The sequence below is a fragment of the Scardinius erythrophthalmus genome, assembly GCF_964197995.2.
Source record: "Scardinius erythrophthalmus genome assembly, chromosome: 10".
Lineage (NCBI taxonomy): Eukaryota > Metazoa > Chordata > Actinopteri > Cypriniformes > Leuciscidae > Scardinius > Scardinius erythrophthalmus.
The window spans coordinates 10,550,088-10,566,350 of record NC_138230.1 but is presented as its reverse complement, the minus strand read 5'-3'; the positions used below and the strand labels follow the sequence as shown (position 1 = coordinate 10,566,350).

General features: G+C 36.1%; 2 protein-coding genes across 4 annotated transcripts; one reads left to right on the top strand and one right to left on the bottom strand.

The window, feature by feature from the left end:
- Window positions 1-1,859: 1,859 nt before the first annotated feature.
- Window positions 1,860-5,666, top strand: LOC308697320 (four and a half LIM domains protein 3-like; the record flags this gene model as incomplete). Its single annotated transcript, XM_081376503.1, has 3 exons — window positions 1,860-1,865; window positions 3,504-3,690; window positions 5,402-5,666. 3 exons carry the CDS (start codon window positions 1,860-1,862, stop codon window positions 5,548-5,550), a joined length of 342 nt encoding a protein of 113 aa, XP_081232629.1. The 3' UTR covers window positions 5,551-5,666.
- A 2,233-nt stretch (window positions 5,667-7,899) lies between these two features.
- On the bottom strand, window positions 7,900-15,918 carry LOC308697441 (E3 ubiquitin-protein ligase TRIM39-like). Of its 3 annotated transcripts, none has more exons than XM_081376675.1 (8): window positions 15,771-15,918; window positions 14,966-15,052; window positions 12,809-13,380; window positions 12,602-12,697; window positions 12,065-12,298; window positions 11,835-11,973; window positions 11,102-11,137; window positions 7,900-10,952 (listed from the first exon to the last, which is right to left on the bottom strand). In XM_081376675.1, the coding sequence occupies exons 2-8, from the start codon at window positions 15,030-15,032 to the stop codon at window positions 10,405-10,407; spliced, it is 1,692 nt and encodes a 563-aa protein (XP_081232801.1). In that variant the 5' UTR covers window positions 15,033-15,052; window positions 15,771-15,918; the 3' UTR covers window positions 7,900-10,404. The 3 variants fall into 3 exon arrangements, with proteins under 3 accessions (XP_081232801.1, XP_081232800.1, XP_081232802.1); XM_081376674.1 differs by having other exon boundaries at window positions 14,966-15,044; window positions 15,771-15,909; XM_081376676.1 differs by lacking the exon at window positions 14,966-15,052 and having other exon boundaries at window positions 15,771-15,902.
- Window positions 15,919-16,263: the final 345 nt, after the last annotated feature.

Below are 16,263 nucleotides of genomic sequence, written 5' to 3'. Positions count from 1 at the left end.
AATTAGCCGTCATGGCCCTTTACACAAAGAAGAAATATGCAAACAACATACATTTAAAACCACAAGTTGACCAACATGATCATAATAATAAAACAAAAAGAGACGGGTGAATTTTCACCACTTCATTACCAGACAAACATGTCCAAACAACAAGGCCCCAAGTCAGTCCAACAAACTTCTGGTCAAAAATGGAGAACAATTCAGCTCCAGAATGCTGTTCCATCACAGGATGCAAAGAGTGGCTAGAAACATTGAAAAGAAAAAAGAGGACAATATATATTAGATATATTACAAAACATAATGATACAGTCAAAGACAGATACAGGGATGACAGATACAGTTAAGCCCCTTTCACACAGAGATTCCGGAAAAGTGACCCGGGATTTGATCCAGGTTCATTTGATTTGGTTCATTTACACTGCCAGTGATTTTCCGGAATCAGAGAGTGCATTCACACACAACACGTAAAGACACGTGACATCGATGTGACTTGTAATGTCTCAGCAGCGTCTTAAGTTTGCTTATGAGCTGCGATCTCTCTCTCTCTCTCAAGAAACCACGCTTGTGCATTTTTTTCTCTGATTCAATCATAAACTTGCGCATTACGTACCGTTTCACAGCTGGCGAACAATCCCGGCTTCAGCGTCTTCACTACAACACGGCATTATTACGGCTTTTGTTCACATAGCGCACGTTCCGGGACTGAACACGGCAATGTTACTAGGTCCCCAACCCGGCATCGATCCCGGCATCAGTCCCAGGTCGTGTTTGCGTTCACACAGAAGGCATTCTGGCAATTTCCCGGGAACATCGCACTGTGTGAAAAGGGCTTTAGAGACAGATAGAGAATATTAAAAGGTTACAATTAAAGGGAAAATAGATCTGTGTGTGTGTGTACTACTTACATTTCAGAAATTCCACTGTTAATCCATCACTTTGCTGGGCAGAGTGGCAACATGTGGGTTCACTGCAACCTGTTTCTTCTGTACCATTTGCCCTGTTGTTTTAGATGGCAATTTTTCTCTTGATTTCTTTGTTCCTCTTTCCGGATTAATACATACAAAGCGCCTAAAGGGTCAGGAAACAGACAATATGTAATTAAGATTGGTTTTAAGTTTTTGAGGCTTGTAATCATGTTTTTGAAATTGGACCATAGAGCAGTGTTTCTCAACTCCAGTCATGAGGACCTCCCAGGAAGGAAGTTTTATATGTCCACTAATTAAAACACCTGATTTAACTCATTAGCTTGCTAAATTGATAAAGATGGAGACATCTAAATCATTCGCCCTAAAAATTCTCTCTTCTCGAGTTGAGAAACATTGTGTTAAAGGGATAGTTCGGCCAAAATTGATATTAAACCCATGATTTACTCACCCTCAAGCCGTTCAAGATGCATATGTCAATAATTTTTCAGACTAACACATTTTCAGTTATTTTAGAAAATGTCTTAGATCTTTCAGTGGTTATAATGTCAAGTTATGGGATCCACCTCCTTCAAGTCCCAAAAATGTGCATGCATCCTTCACAAAAGTAACCCATCCGGCTCCAGGGGGATAAACGAAGGCCTTCTGAGGGTAATCCGTGCGGTTTTGTCGTAAAAATATACATATTTAAAACTTTATAAATGAAAATAACTGGCTTGAAGGAGTGGACCCCATAACTTCACATTATAACCACTGAAAGATCTAAGACATTTTCTAAAATAACTGAAAATGTGTTCGTCTGAAAAATGATTGACATATGCATCTCGAACGGCTTGAGGGTGAGTAAATCATGGGTTTAATATAATTTTTGGCCGAACTATCCCTTTAAAGGCCTCAACAGAAAAGGCAAGTTCTGATATTGAATAAATGTGTAAAATGCAGGTACTGAGGTTGTTAAGAATTCAATCATTACCTTTGAATGAACTCCAAGGTACTGCCTCCTCCTGATTGAATATGTAATATGCTGTGAACAGTATGGGAAGGCCAGACAGGAAGCTGGGCTGAAAGCCCTCCTCACACACACAACTTGGCCTTCCAGTGCCCACTTGTGTGTGTCTCCTAAAACAATACAACATGTGACAATAGTTATTTTAACTATACCATTTTTATTTTTCGTTTTTTTACATTTAAACTATAATTTAGTATTCAGAATGCAGGAACTCTGTCTTTTAAATAAAGTTAAAAACGGCATTACAAACAAACAATAAGCAAATTTCACACACAGAGTAGGCTACAGCTAAAAAACACATTTCGTACTGAAATGTAAGCCAACTATGGATTTTTACACCGGCATATTAAACGTGCAACAAACCTGGTAACTTATTACAGCATCATTTATAATTTATATGACACGCATCCTCCGTGAGTCTGACGCAAGGCTTTAGCAACGGCGTTTTCATTTCGGCGCCCATTTTAACAGATGACTTGATTTTGATTTGATTTACACCATAACATAATCACGACGAAGTGTGCTAATCAACACGAAGCTCGTGTGAATACCGACAGTTGTCATTAAAGCATGTAATTCTTAACACAGGAGCCCATAGATTTTCTGCCCATAGCCGCTGTAGCGCCGGGGTGAGATGTGTAAAATACTACCGCGTCCGCGCTGCTGAAGCCCGGCGCAAGTCTCCTTCGCGCCCCACGGTCGGAGGATGTGTGATCCGGGGTTACCAATATGAACCGCGAATATAACATTACCTTCATAGTCTACGAGTTACCAAACATTGAAAATAAGAAACTGAAATAATAAGTCACTTACCACAGAGTTGTGAAGCACTCCTCTTGCGCTACCCGAAAGTCGACGACACGACCGTTGAAGATCACAAATGCCTCAGAAGATTTGAAATTTACAGCAATATTCTGTATTTTGAATTAAACCGCCTAGCGACCCCAGAATGCATTGCAGTTTACAGCAATATGCTGTATTATTAGAAAACAGCCAGCTGCTGTAAAATAATGCTGTAATTTTTACAGCAATTCATTACAGTGTATGTTTTAACATAAAATGTTGTTTTAGATGTTTTTCATTGACATTTTAAAGTTTTTAATGTGCAACTAATGTGTTTTACAAAAGTGTGAGAACACTAAAGATATGTGTATTTTAACTTTATACAACGTTTTATATATTAAATATATAATTTAATATATTATTTATTTTATAATATTTCCCTGGTTCTGTTCACGCCCATACGGGAGGAGCAAGCGTGGGAAAAAAAGCCACCGGTCAAAAGGGGCGGAGCAAGCGTGGGAAAAAATCCCCTGCTGGAAAAGGGGCGGGGCAAGCGTGGGAAAATTCCCACGTCAAAAGGGGGCGGGGCTTAAGGGTCATAAATCACTCAAAGTGACATATGCTGCACTATAACCTCTCTCTCAAGTTTCTTTGGCAAAGTTTTTTTCCCTTTGGAAACTTTATTTTTAAGAGTATAAACTACACATATCTGAAGATCAATCTAAATACTGAGTATTTTTTACTTTTATTTCATTGAATGACAGTGTGTTTGGTCTCGTCTCTTCCAGATCTTGGTTCAGGGTGGCGTTACGTACAGAGACGAGCCCTGGCATAAAGAATGTTTCTTGTGTTCGGGTTGTAAAGTCCAGCTGGCCGGACAGCCTTTCACAACGCAGGGTGAAGATCCGTTCTGTGTGAAGTGCTTCAGTAACCTGTACGCCCAAAAATGTGCCGCCTGCGACAAACCCATCACAGGTCAGTGTGTGTTAATGTGTCCTTATAACAAGAGCGCTCTTCATTAGCAGTTCCTTCAGCTGAGAACAGAAACACTGTCAGAAACAAGAGACAGTTGTCACATAAACAGGGTCGTGTGTTTGGAGGCTGTTGAGTGTGTTTGAATAAACTTCTGCTTGTTCATCGGGGACTCGAGAGTCTCTCATCCACCGGGTCATGACCTATGAGAATATAATATCTGACTCAAATATCAGTATCAAATATCTCACTGTTTATATGTTTTAACCCTATAAAGCCTAGTGTATCATATTTGATATGCACATTTCTAAAACATTATCAAAACTTTGCTGAAAACTTGTATACAATATTCTACATGCCATCTATTGTATGAATGATAGTTTATACATTTTAGTAAGTAAAAGGCCTTAAAGTGTAAATTTAACTAAAACGTCCCCCTTCAGGTCATGGTTCACGTGTCTTTTTGCTGTGAAATCTTGATTTTTTTTAAGTAAATGTAAGAATAACTTTTATATTGTTATTAATATTTCAAAATGAACACTTATTGGACTGAAACAACTTTTATTTGTTACATGTATTTGTTCATCTCTCAGTCATAATTGTTTTACATTATACGTTTTGCCTCCCACAATAAAAACTACGGAGATTTGATCATAAAACTAAGCATTTAAATATCATCTAACTAAGACATTATTGGGAGATATTGAGTGACAACTGATTTTTACATGCATTTCATGCAGTCCGCTATACTGTTATAAAGATCTCAATGATTTACAAACAATCAGAATTTCATCAATTTATGGGGCATATAAATATCAGCAACAACAAATTGCATGTTTTTTCTCAGTTTGGACCTTTGAATAAAATTGAGGTGTTTTTTTTTTCCTCCAACTATGAGCTTCATATTCTCACTAATCATACTATTAGCCATAAAATTGTGTCGAATATGACATTCAACAAAAAAAGCACATATCCAAAAAAATAAAGATTTTAAATTATAAAAAATCATCCATTTAAAAAATGTATACATAGATTTATTTTGATTTTCTCATCCTCATGTCGGTCCAAACCCCAATGACTTCTTCTATGGAAAACAAAAGAAGATATTACTCAGAAAGTCCATGCTGCTCTTTTCCATTGAATGAAAGTGAATGGAGACTGGAGCTGTCGAGCTCTAAAAGTGACACATAAAAAAATTACAAAAGTAGTCAAGCAAAACATGACTTAAACATACAACATACAAGTTGCATAAACCATGTTGGGTTTTTCTGTCATTTAAATAAAGCTCAACAGCCCCAGTCTCCATTCACTTTCATTATGTCTAGAAGAACTTCTTTTGTTGCACAGAAGTAAGCAATATAAGTTTGGAACAACATTGAGTAAAATCATGTTTAGCAGAACAACACTGTAAAAAAATCCATAAAAAAACAGAAAAGTTCTGTTTTACAGTTAAGTTTACAGACTTTTCTATTAACCATAAATCACACAATGCAATGCAGAATTCAAAATACGGGTAAAACGCCTGTGAAACATCAATACGGAAAATTCCTTCATTTACACATTGTTCCATATTTTTACAGACTTTTCTTAGAGTGTGTCTTTATCAATGTTTATAAACAATTTAAATAATGTTCATATGAAATGATGATAATGTGGTTATAGAGATTTTAGAAACGGCTGCTCAAAATGAAACTCCTCTCAATGTTTTTGTCAGGTTTTGGAGAAGGGAAGTACGTGTCGTTTGAGGATCGTCAGTGGCATCAGTCGTGTTTTAAGTGTTCTGAGTGTTCGGTGTCTCTGGTCGGCGCTGGATTCTTCCCCGACGGGACAAAGATTCTCTGCAAAAACTGCAATGCCAAATAATTCAAAACTGCTTCTGTAGATGTGCTGAAGAACAGAGCGCTGTGTGATAGACACACATTTATGAAACATTTGACATCATTTATACATGTATGATACATGAAAGTTTATGTGTTACATTCTCCCAAATCTGTATGTTAAGAAATATCTCAACTAGAACGACACATTTGATTGGATAAATGCATTTTATAGTTTAAATGATAAACTCAAATCATTTGAACTCAATGTGTGTTTCATGCCAAAGTGACTCAAAATGATTTTATTGTTCTCATCATTGCTGTACTTTTGCATAGTTTTGATTTTACGTTTGAGTAATTTTCCATGTGTTTGCATTAACATCAGGCCTTTAAATTCCCTCAACATCAACATTCCTCAATGAAACTTACATCTGAACAAAACACACACTGAGTGTAAATATGTGAGGTGTGTGTTCAGCGAGACAGGATTGAATCATGTAATGATGCATTAGAATGTGGACAGAAAATGTTGTTTGTATTAAACAGTGAATTTTACAGTGTACTATTATAATGCACATGAATTAGTGTTTTATCCATTCATTTTAATAATTTTCACATGAAATATTCACATATTAATGATTTAACAGGTGGCTTCCTATTTGTGTTGCTTTCAAAAGAATACTTTAACTTTGTTTTTAAATGTTTGATGTATTTTTACATATGAATGGATTCAGTAAAACTGATCCTGCTGTTGTTTCCTTTCGTAAAATATTTGTTACATACATAAAACAACAACTTTCAAATATAATTTCAGGTTAAGTCAAATTATGTTTTCACTTTAAAAACAAATAAAAGATAAGATATCTGATAAGATATTATGTCTTGTTTTTTGGGGATATAAATCAAAATTAAGTGTTTTGTTGTTTAAAAAAAGCAACATTATCTACCAGTGGAGTAAGAACAATAATCTGAATTCAGACAGAAACAAGATTATTTTTCATACCCCATTGGCAGATAATGTTAGCCTGACTACGTCAGACTTCCTACTTCCGCTAATTTAATTTCGCTCCTGTAGTCAGTCTGAGATAGCAGCGTATCTTTCAGTTTTCCACCGGCCTGAAAACAGCCGGGCCAATCAACGAACAGAGGGCGGGCTGAGAGCCGTGACGTAGACGCTGATTGTACCGTGGTGGATGCGTACTTGCGTAGATTTACTTCACATAATCTGCAAAAGTCGTTCACAGCCATGTTCACTCCGGTATTTCGCTCGATGGTTTAGTTTTTGCATCATACATGTGTTTACAGTGGAAGTTAGATGCGGCTGAGCATGCGCATAACACACGCCATAACCAAACGTTATGTGATTGGCTTACGGGTAACCAATGATTTTAAACTTCAGACAAGCGCCCCCCCGCGAGAGAGAAAACACTTCTCTATTATGCTATTCCAGACTCTCTCTACGAAGCAAAGTGAAGTAGCAGAGTCTGGTATTACCAGGCTAAGATAATATTGCTTGTTTTAAGAATTACTACAGGTTTCTCACTGCAGACTTTGTGGAAAAGATGGACTGATGGAGACACTGAGTTCCCTAAAAGTTAAGGTCTGTGATATTGAGGTTTAATGCTGATAATGCAGCTTATTGGTTTGATATCTTTATCAATGATGATCATATAAATTTAAAGTACAAATAGACCTACTTTACATAAAAAGGTCCAGAACAAAAATATGAGGATTAAAAACATCACAAAGCAGAAATAATCTTTCCAAATCTTTATATCTGTAACTATTGTTTTACAGTTTTTTACAATCGCTATGACAATTTTTTCAATACTTTTAACAAGTTTCCTAAACTCTTAACGCACCAACACACCTAAAACACACAATTGGCAAAACGGTTAATTTCATGTTTAAAATCACACATTGTAAACTAAACTCCAAAACTAATTTTCAAAATACAATAATACACTAACACAATACACTATGTCTACCAAAACACTGCAAACATGTTTCAAAATCAAATAATTATTCATAACACTAACACATGTTCTCTTCCAACAGGAACATTTAGTCAATCATAACACAATGACAAAAAAAACACAGCTGAAATTACAGAAACTGCATTATTTTATATGTGTCAGGTCTGCCCTTATACAATAGACAGTATATTGTATTGATCATAGATTGTGTTTTGCACTGCAGTTTTTTTTTGTTTTGTTTTTGAAGTCTCTCTACATTTTTGTTTTGTTTGTAATGTAAATGCATGCATTTTGTTGTTGTTGTTGTTTTTGTTTTTTGCAGCAGAAATTCAATACAACAAAATAAATGACCCTTCTTAGAGTAGCTTTATAGAATGTATGGTTTATGAAAAAAAGAAGACAGAGACAGAATTGCTGCAGTAACGGCTTTATTTGCAACAGGACATTTCTGCAATATAACAAAAAAAATAGGCAATATAGCTGCCATTTACAGTATTACGTGAAAATACAAATATACAAACAGAAAAGGCCATCTTCTAATCTGCCCGGTCTTCTACATTTGTCCACGTTCACATCCACATCACACCTGATATCTTCCCTGGCAAGGCATCTTGGGAAGAATCTTTTACAGTAACATGCCTTATCCTGGTAGTGTTCAGCTGTGATGTCTTGGTATACAGCATCTTTTGCATACAGGAGGGACATTTGGTCCTGTGGACTATGGTCAAAAACCTTTCATCTCCAGGATGAGAAAACTCCTCAATGGGGTTGAGGAAAGGGAAGTAAGGGGCAAGGAAAATGGACATCATCCTCTGATGGGCGTCACCTGTGACTGCACGGGAATGGTGGAATGCCACATTGTCCCATATTTGCATAACTTCAATCAGCTGTTTCTCACTAGCAATGGAATAATGTGAAAATACAAAATATACGAACAGAAAAAGCACCAGAAGAATAAGAAAAAAAAAAAAAAAAAAGTCATCTTCTAATTATTTGCATAATTCAATCAGCTGTTTCTCAGTAAGAATAGAATAAAATACAGGGGATATATTTGTGTTTCAGTTCACAATATAAGCAGCTGTTTACCTTGACTTCAGCCTGTAAGGTTAGGTTTAGAACATGGTGTTATCTGTTCTGACATACAGTGTTAAAGCATTGGTAAATTTGGCAGTAAAAATCCATTGTTTTGGTCTTGTTTGAGCTTGTGTGTAAAAGAAGTTCAAGCATTTCAAATTTGTGTTAATTGTATGCATTTTGTGTTAAAGCAACAAGAAATGTGTTAATAGTATAGCTTACACAGACGGATGTAGTGCTAACTGTGTTAAGAGTTTTGGAAAATTGTTAAAAGTATTGAAAAATCTGTCATAACAATCGTAAAAAACTGTAAGAAATTCTCATGACTCTTCTGTTAGATGCAGTTGACTCTGTTTATGGAAATATGAAAATTGTGTCTTTGTCCCAGGAGAGACTCCGGGTCCCATTAAAGCCGTTCTCTGGGGTCTTTGGTTTCATCTTGTGTCCTAAACCTCAGTGGACAGAACATTTGTCCTGCCGTCTCTGTTAAAACCATCAGAACTAAACAATCACTCGATCCATCATGTGTTAAATACTGCAACACACACTCAATACACAAACAGAGCATTAAAATGTGGATCCAATATATTCATCCATTAATGAGTGGTGCAGGCATCATTATTAATCATTATCAGGACTAAAGATGCACAATCAAAATATTTTACCAGACATAGCACTCACAAAGAACAATTTTTCACCAAGTAAACTAGAAACAATTCACTAAACAAATTAAATTGAACATTTTTAAATAACATGATATTTCCAGGTTTTCCATGACTGTGTGAACCTCATTGTTTGTGTCTGTATTTTCTGATTTGAAACTATATAGCGCCACCTAGTGAACATTACCTACAGTAATGCTGTAGCACAGAGACCTCAGAGAATCTTAAAGGGATAGTTCACACAAAAAATGAAAATTCATAATTTACTCGCTCCAAACCGGTATGAGTTTCTTTACTGGTTTACTTTAAAGAGATCAAGTTTTCTACTCTTTCTCTCAGGACAGAATATGTGACTAGCTTTCTATAATTTTATATTTTCACTATCTGTAAAAAATCAGATGCTCAATTTGCATACAGATCAAAATACATGAAACATAAATAGCTATATATCTATAATAGAATCTTTAATAGAATAATCTCTACTTTGTCCTGAAAGAAGGAAAATGTTTTTTTTTATAAGGTTTCATTTTATAAGATACTCTTTTATAAGGTTTTATATTTGTATCTCTACTTCATATCAGCGCCATCAGATATCATCAGCGCCATTCTTCTCCCATGATATATTACCATGATCATACACTCTAAAAAATGTTGTTTGGGTCAAATATGGAGAAACCCAACCATTGGTTTCATTTTTTTAATTGAACTTTTAACCCAAAGGTCGGGTTTGTCCATATTTGAAATAACCCAGCATTTTTTAGAGTCATGGTGTTTTTAGGTATACTTTGAAGACCCATTAGTGTTGTGTATGAATATGGTAATCATACAGTTCTATGATATATATTGAGGTATTAACATCTGATTTACCACAGTATTATCACAGATCATTTTGTAATTGAAATGGTATCATTTTTTCATAGTTTAGTTTATTTTGATGTAAAAAAAAAAAAAAAAGGCACTTTCACTTTGTCAGGTTGAGATGGGAGAAAACAATGGCATGAATAATTATGAAAAGATGAAAATAAAATTGTTAAACGATCATTATATTTTTAATTATAATTTGCAATTATAGCTATAAATTATTGATTTTAATAATGAAAAACAAATGATGAAAAAATAGCAAAACATGTTTAGATTTTTCATTATATAAATAATTTTCACTGTGTATTTCATATTATGGCTGTAAATTCATTTATTGTGTTTGACAGGAGTGATGATCAGTGGAGTTGAGTTTTTACCTCCATCATTAAGGCACGGGCTAAACAATGGATAGAGTTTCCCAGTGAAAGACTGATCAGTGAAAGAGTAGAGATGAGAGCTGGACTCCACATCATAAAAGGAGACCAGACCCTCCTCATAATCCACAAACACACCGACCCGCTGCGGCTTCACTCTCACACACAGAGAGACACGAGGATCAGCACAGGCTTTATATTCATTCCCATTCCTCAACCACACAGTCCAGTGTCCATTACTGGGACTCAGTGTGATCTTTCCCTTCCTGTTAATGGATTCTCTGGCCACTCCTAAATCCCATTCAGTCTTTCCCTTCACCTGCACCTCAAAATAAAATCTCCCTGAGGAGAATCCCTCCTTTCCCAGGACACATCCACATGTATCAAATCTCTCTGGTTTGTCTGGGAGTTTCTGTATAATGTCTCCACATCTCACTTGTTTTCCATCATCAGACAGAATGAGATATGGACTAGCTGTATCAGGATCCAGAGTCACATCCACTGAGAAAACAGAGAATATAAATCACAACTTATGGATATTCAGTGATGATGTGTGTAATATGTAATCAGTGTTTAATCATACTGTGGGTCAGTGATGAAGCTGTGAGTATCTGAATGTAATCTAGTGTAGTGCAGACAGCACACTGTACCTGCATACTGCTGTCTCCTCTTCAGTTCTGTAGAGACTAATGACAATAAAACACCATCAGATCTTTGACATGTTTATGTGTGAATTATAGACAAGATTTAAGGTTATATTTAAAGAATTGTGTACAACATCATGTTTTATCTGATCAATGTCTCTCTGCTGATATTTAGAGAATCAATATGTTATTTTTGTGTCTAATATTATTAATCTCAATTTTTCATCATACTGTATGTTTGGAGTGCAAACAAGCACAAAAAAAAGGGATTTAAGAAGAAAAACGTACGAGTATAAAGTATAAGCTTTAGGCCTGATATAATAAAGAATAAAAATGTAGCTCTTAAACCCATAATGCCTATTAATTAGATTTTCTTAGAAATGTTTAAAAATCATGATTAAATCATTTGATCTGATGTGCATTAAAAAATTGTTGACACATAGATAATAAATAATTAATGTTAGATGTTTTTCATCTAAAAGTGTTCACAGATTTACTAAAGCCTCAAGGTTCTGGTTACAGTGATGAAGCTTCTAGTACAAGATGAATTTACTGCATGTTTTCTGAAATTAGAGATGAATATGACCTGCTCTCTTCAAGAAGAACTGTGATGATAATGAGACACAAACACATGATCACACACTTCTCTTATTTCAGCTTTAACAGACTCATTCTTCATTACTGATATTAAAAGATGATAAATATATGTATCTGTACAGTGTATTTGATATTGCTGTACCAGTTAGCGTGAGTTTCTCCTGTAGAGAGTCCTGCAGTTTAGTCAGAGCTCTCCTCAGAGTCTCCAGACTCTCATCAGTCTTCACACTGATCTCAGACCAGTTCCTGGTGTTTCTACAGCTGCACAGGGATGAGTAAATCTACAGCAGGAGAGAGGAGAAATCCTTCAGCATGGGGAGTGTTATGGTGTCATATACTGCATTATCATTGATCAGAGAGATGTTGACTGACCTGTAGGAGGTGGAGGTGATCTTCAGTGTGTGAGAGCTGCTCCAGCTCAGTGTTTCTCATCTTTAGCTCAGTGATCTCCTGCTCCAGCTCTTCAATGAGCTCTTCCTCCTGTTTCTCTGCTGCTTTCTGCTGCTCCTCCATCATCTCCAGCAGTTCAGTCTGACATCTCTCAATGGAGCGGATGAGATCAGTGAAGAGCTCCACACGGGCTGCTTTCTCCTTCTCTGTGTTTCTCTGCTCAACCAGGACAATCAATTAATAATTAGCAGTGTTTGTTAAGAGAAGAATCAGTGTTATTATTTCTCATACTTCAGTGTTTTTAGGCGGTTTTCAAAATCCCTCATTCTGCACCATTTGCACTGAATGATTCCTCAAATCATGTGTGTTGTTGAGGAGAGATGTGTTATTACTTTACTAAGTGATCAGAAAATCACAGACGTGTCGATATTCAGACCAGCAGAGCGAACAGGAGTGTGAAATTGCTTTTATACAATAATAGATATTAAAATTAATTAAATTAAATTAATTTAAACTCACTTTTCTGACTTCTGCTGAGTGTTTGACGTCTTGAATCTTCTTGATTCTGTCCTGGATCTTCTGCTGTGTGTCTTTCTGTGTCTTCATCAGTTGAGTCTATAGACAGAGAACAACACACAATATGTTTTATAATTGATTCATTTCTATTAAAGAACATGTTTCCTCATGATAAGAGCCATTTAAAATCAGTTTGTCAGTAACTTTTACCTTCTTCTCTTCACTCTCCTCTTCTAAAGAAACAGTGTTGTGGTTCTGGTGGTCTTTCAAAGCACACATCGGACACACACATGTCTGATCATCTCTACAGAACAGCTCCAGAGGTCTCTCATGTTTCTGACATATATAGTCCTCCAGATTACTCACAGGATTGATCAGTTTGTGTTTCTTTAAACCTGCCACTCTCAAATGAGGCTCCAGGTGAGTTTCACAGTAAGAGCTCTGACACACCAGACACGACTTCAGGGCTTTCAGCTTTCTTTCCCCACAGACGTCACACAGAACTTCAGCTTTTTTCAGAACTTCAGCTTTTTTCTCAGGACTTTTCTTTTTACAGTGATCTACGATCTCTCGGAGTGTGGTGTTAATCTTGAGATCAGGTCTGTGCTTGAATGTTTCTTTACAATATGGACAGTTGCAGGTCTGGCTGTTGTCCCAGCACTTATTCAGACAGGTCTTGCAGAAGTTGTGTCCACATGGAGTGCTGACTGGATCAGTGAACACGTCCAGACATATAGAGCACTGAAGCTCCTCAGTCAGTGGACCGCTGGAGGAAGACATCGCTGGAGAGAGAAATGATGAAGATAAATCATCTGCACTTCTAGTCTAAAGTTTGGAGACACTTGAAACACTGAATTCAAGTTTCTCATGATCTTAAAGACATTTTGTTTGAAGGACTGCTGTGTAAATTATTGAAATTATGATGATGACTATGGTGATGATTTTATTATACTGATGAGTTAGAGCAGATAGAGAAGGAAAAAAGTTTTAAAAGAATCTCATGATTCCCCTCATGAAGTTGGTTGAATGTAAAGAGCAACTTTGACGAAATCAAATTTCTCAAATATATATGAGATCATGTACAGTCAGCTGGTCATTACTGCAAAATGAACTCAGACAAGCTGATCAGAACCCTAATGTGAAGTAGTACTGTACATTCCTTCAGTTTTAGGCCCTCTTCTCTTTTCTCTTTATTTGCTCCCGCTTGGTTCAATCATCAGGAAGCATGGCATGTCATTCCACTGTTACGCGGACGATAGCCAGATTCATGAGCCTCTTAAAAGAATGACACTGTTAGACCACTACTCGAGTGTCTTGAAAATATAAAGGCCTGGATGACTCTTACATTTTTACGTTTCAATGGACAAAAGACAGAAGTGATGGTTTTTGGTGGCACCCAAGAGACCTCTCCTGTTGATTTGGGTGGCTTGGCCCAGGACTCCAAGCCAACCATCACTAATCTAGGGGTTAAAACTGATTCTGACCTTAAGCTCGACAGTCAGATCAGGGCAGTCGTTAAATCAAGCTTTTTTCAGTTGAGGCAGCTGGCCAAAATAAAGCCATTTTTTCTGAGGCAACATTTTGAGACATTAATCCACGCCTTTGTTACCACTCGGCTAGATTACTGTAATGCACTGTATGTGGGGGTTAGTGGGTCTTCTGTAGCCCGTCTCCACATGGTACAAAACACTGCAGTGCATCTTTTAACTGAACACATAAACACGAGCACATTTTGCCCATGTTAGCCTCACTTCACTGGCTGCCTGTACATTTTAGGATCCAATTTAAAATTATTTTATTTGCTTTTAAATCTCTAAACGGTCTTGACCCATCCTACATTTGGGAGCTGCTACACCCTTACACCCCCACTCGTTCTCTCAGGTCAGCTGATCAACTGCTCCTGAATGTGCCCAAAACAACACGTAAGCTCAGACGGGACTGTGCTTTTGCTGTGCAGCTCCTAAACTGAGGAATGATCAGCCTCTGTCCATTAGACAAGCCTCTTCACTCTCTGGTTTTAAATCACTTCTTAAACCAACCTTTTCTCCTTTGACACCTGACAGTCACATTTTGTTTATTTTATTTTTTACTGTTTTTTTGGTATGTTTATTTTTTCATATGTTTTTTTGTCTGTTGATTTGTTTTATCTGTATAACATTCTTTACATAAAGTATGTATTTTATGTTTTTTTGTTTATTTTTTCTGTGCAGCACTTTGGTCCATTTCGGTTGTTTTAATGTGCTTTATTAATAAAGGTTGATGTGATTTGATTTGATTCCTGAACTGTACATTTTTAATATAAATATCACCACATGAGAATAAAGTCATTCTTGAGCTAATTCATTTTTCTCTGGGTTATTGACTTACATGGACGTTTATCCTCATAACTCCGTCTCCTGGTTTTTTTTGTTCTTGTTGGTGAAGATTCTGCCATTGTTCTTTCCCTCTAGGACACTAAAAACATATTGTATTTTACAATATAAATTATGACCAATAGACTGAAAAGACCGATCTAATCCCATTTGCTTCTTGAAATATGTATTTGGTCACTCAGGTTTAAATAAAATCTCACCTCAAAAGTCAGATTTGGGGTTACTTCATATTATCTCATGACCACTTAATAAAAATGTATGTTAAAGTGTTAAAATCTCATTGATAGTGAGCGAAACAATCACTCCACATTCAGTGAATGAGTCAGTCTCACTGAACAATCTGAACTATGGTCTGATTAGATCACAAACAGCAAGTGCAAAGTAGGTCATATACTTACAAATATATATCTCCACAAAATAAACAGCCATATTGTGTGATCAAGTTTGTATGACTAAGTGTAATTTTAATCTAGTTTATTATAAAAGTGATTTTCATCTGCAGTTTAGCAGGTTTGTGTTCAGTGAATCTGCAGGTCATTTACTTCCTGTTTCTTTAGTCTTTCTGCCATGTGACAAAATGACAGAAACGCCAAACTTTGCTTTACAACCAATCAAATGACACACTTTTAATACAATTCTGATACCATTTCAGTGCAGTAAACAACTAAAGTAGTTGAGTATTATATATGCTTAAACCTGGTTCTGTTCAACTTATTCCAGTTTGACATAAACCTACTAAACCAGAACACTTCCATTAGAAACCTGCTCAGCACAATCTCTCTTATATTTCTATCTCTTACCTGTGAGGATCAGATGTGTCCACAAGACTCTTTGAACGGATCAATAAATATTCTGTAGTTTAAAGAGGTTGATCGTTTCAGGCGTCCATATTGTTGTTGATCAAGTTAGTTTCACTTTCTCTGAATCTCTCTGAACTACAGTGATGTCAGAGCTCCTCCTGTATTCACACACTTACATTTGTCCCTGTATTCAGTGAATCATGACTGATGTTTCTATCAGATTAATCTCAGCGTCTTTGTCAAGATGATTCCTCTATTCTTTTATTGGGAGAAAATAGTTTGACTAATTTATGTTGTTCATAAACAAAGTCTTCTTTACAGACAAAGTCAATGCACTCAAATATATCTTTGTCTAACATCTTCTTATAATATGTTTAAAATATTTTAAAAAGAAATTCCTTGTATGACTCTGTATTATGTTAATGCCTTTCTTCAAATTGATTCAATATTATTTGTTCTGTATTTTATCTAAATGAACTGGAGTGCATTACCA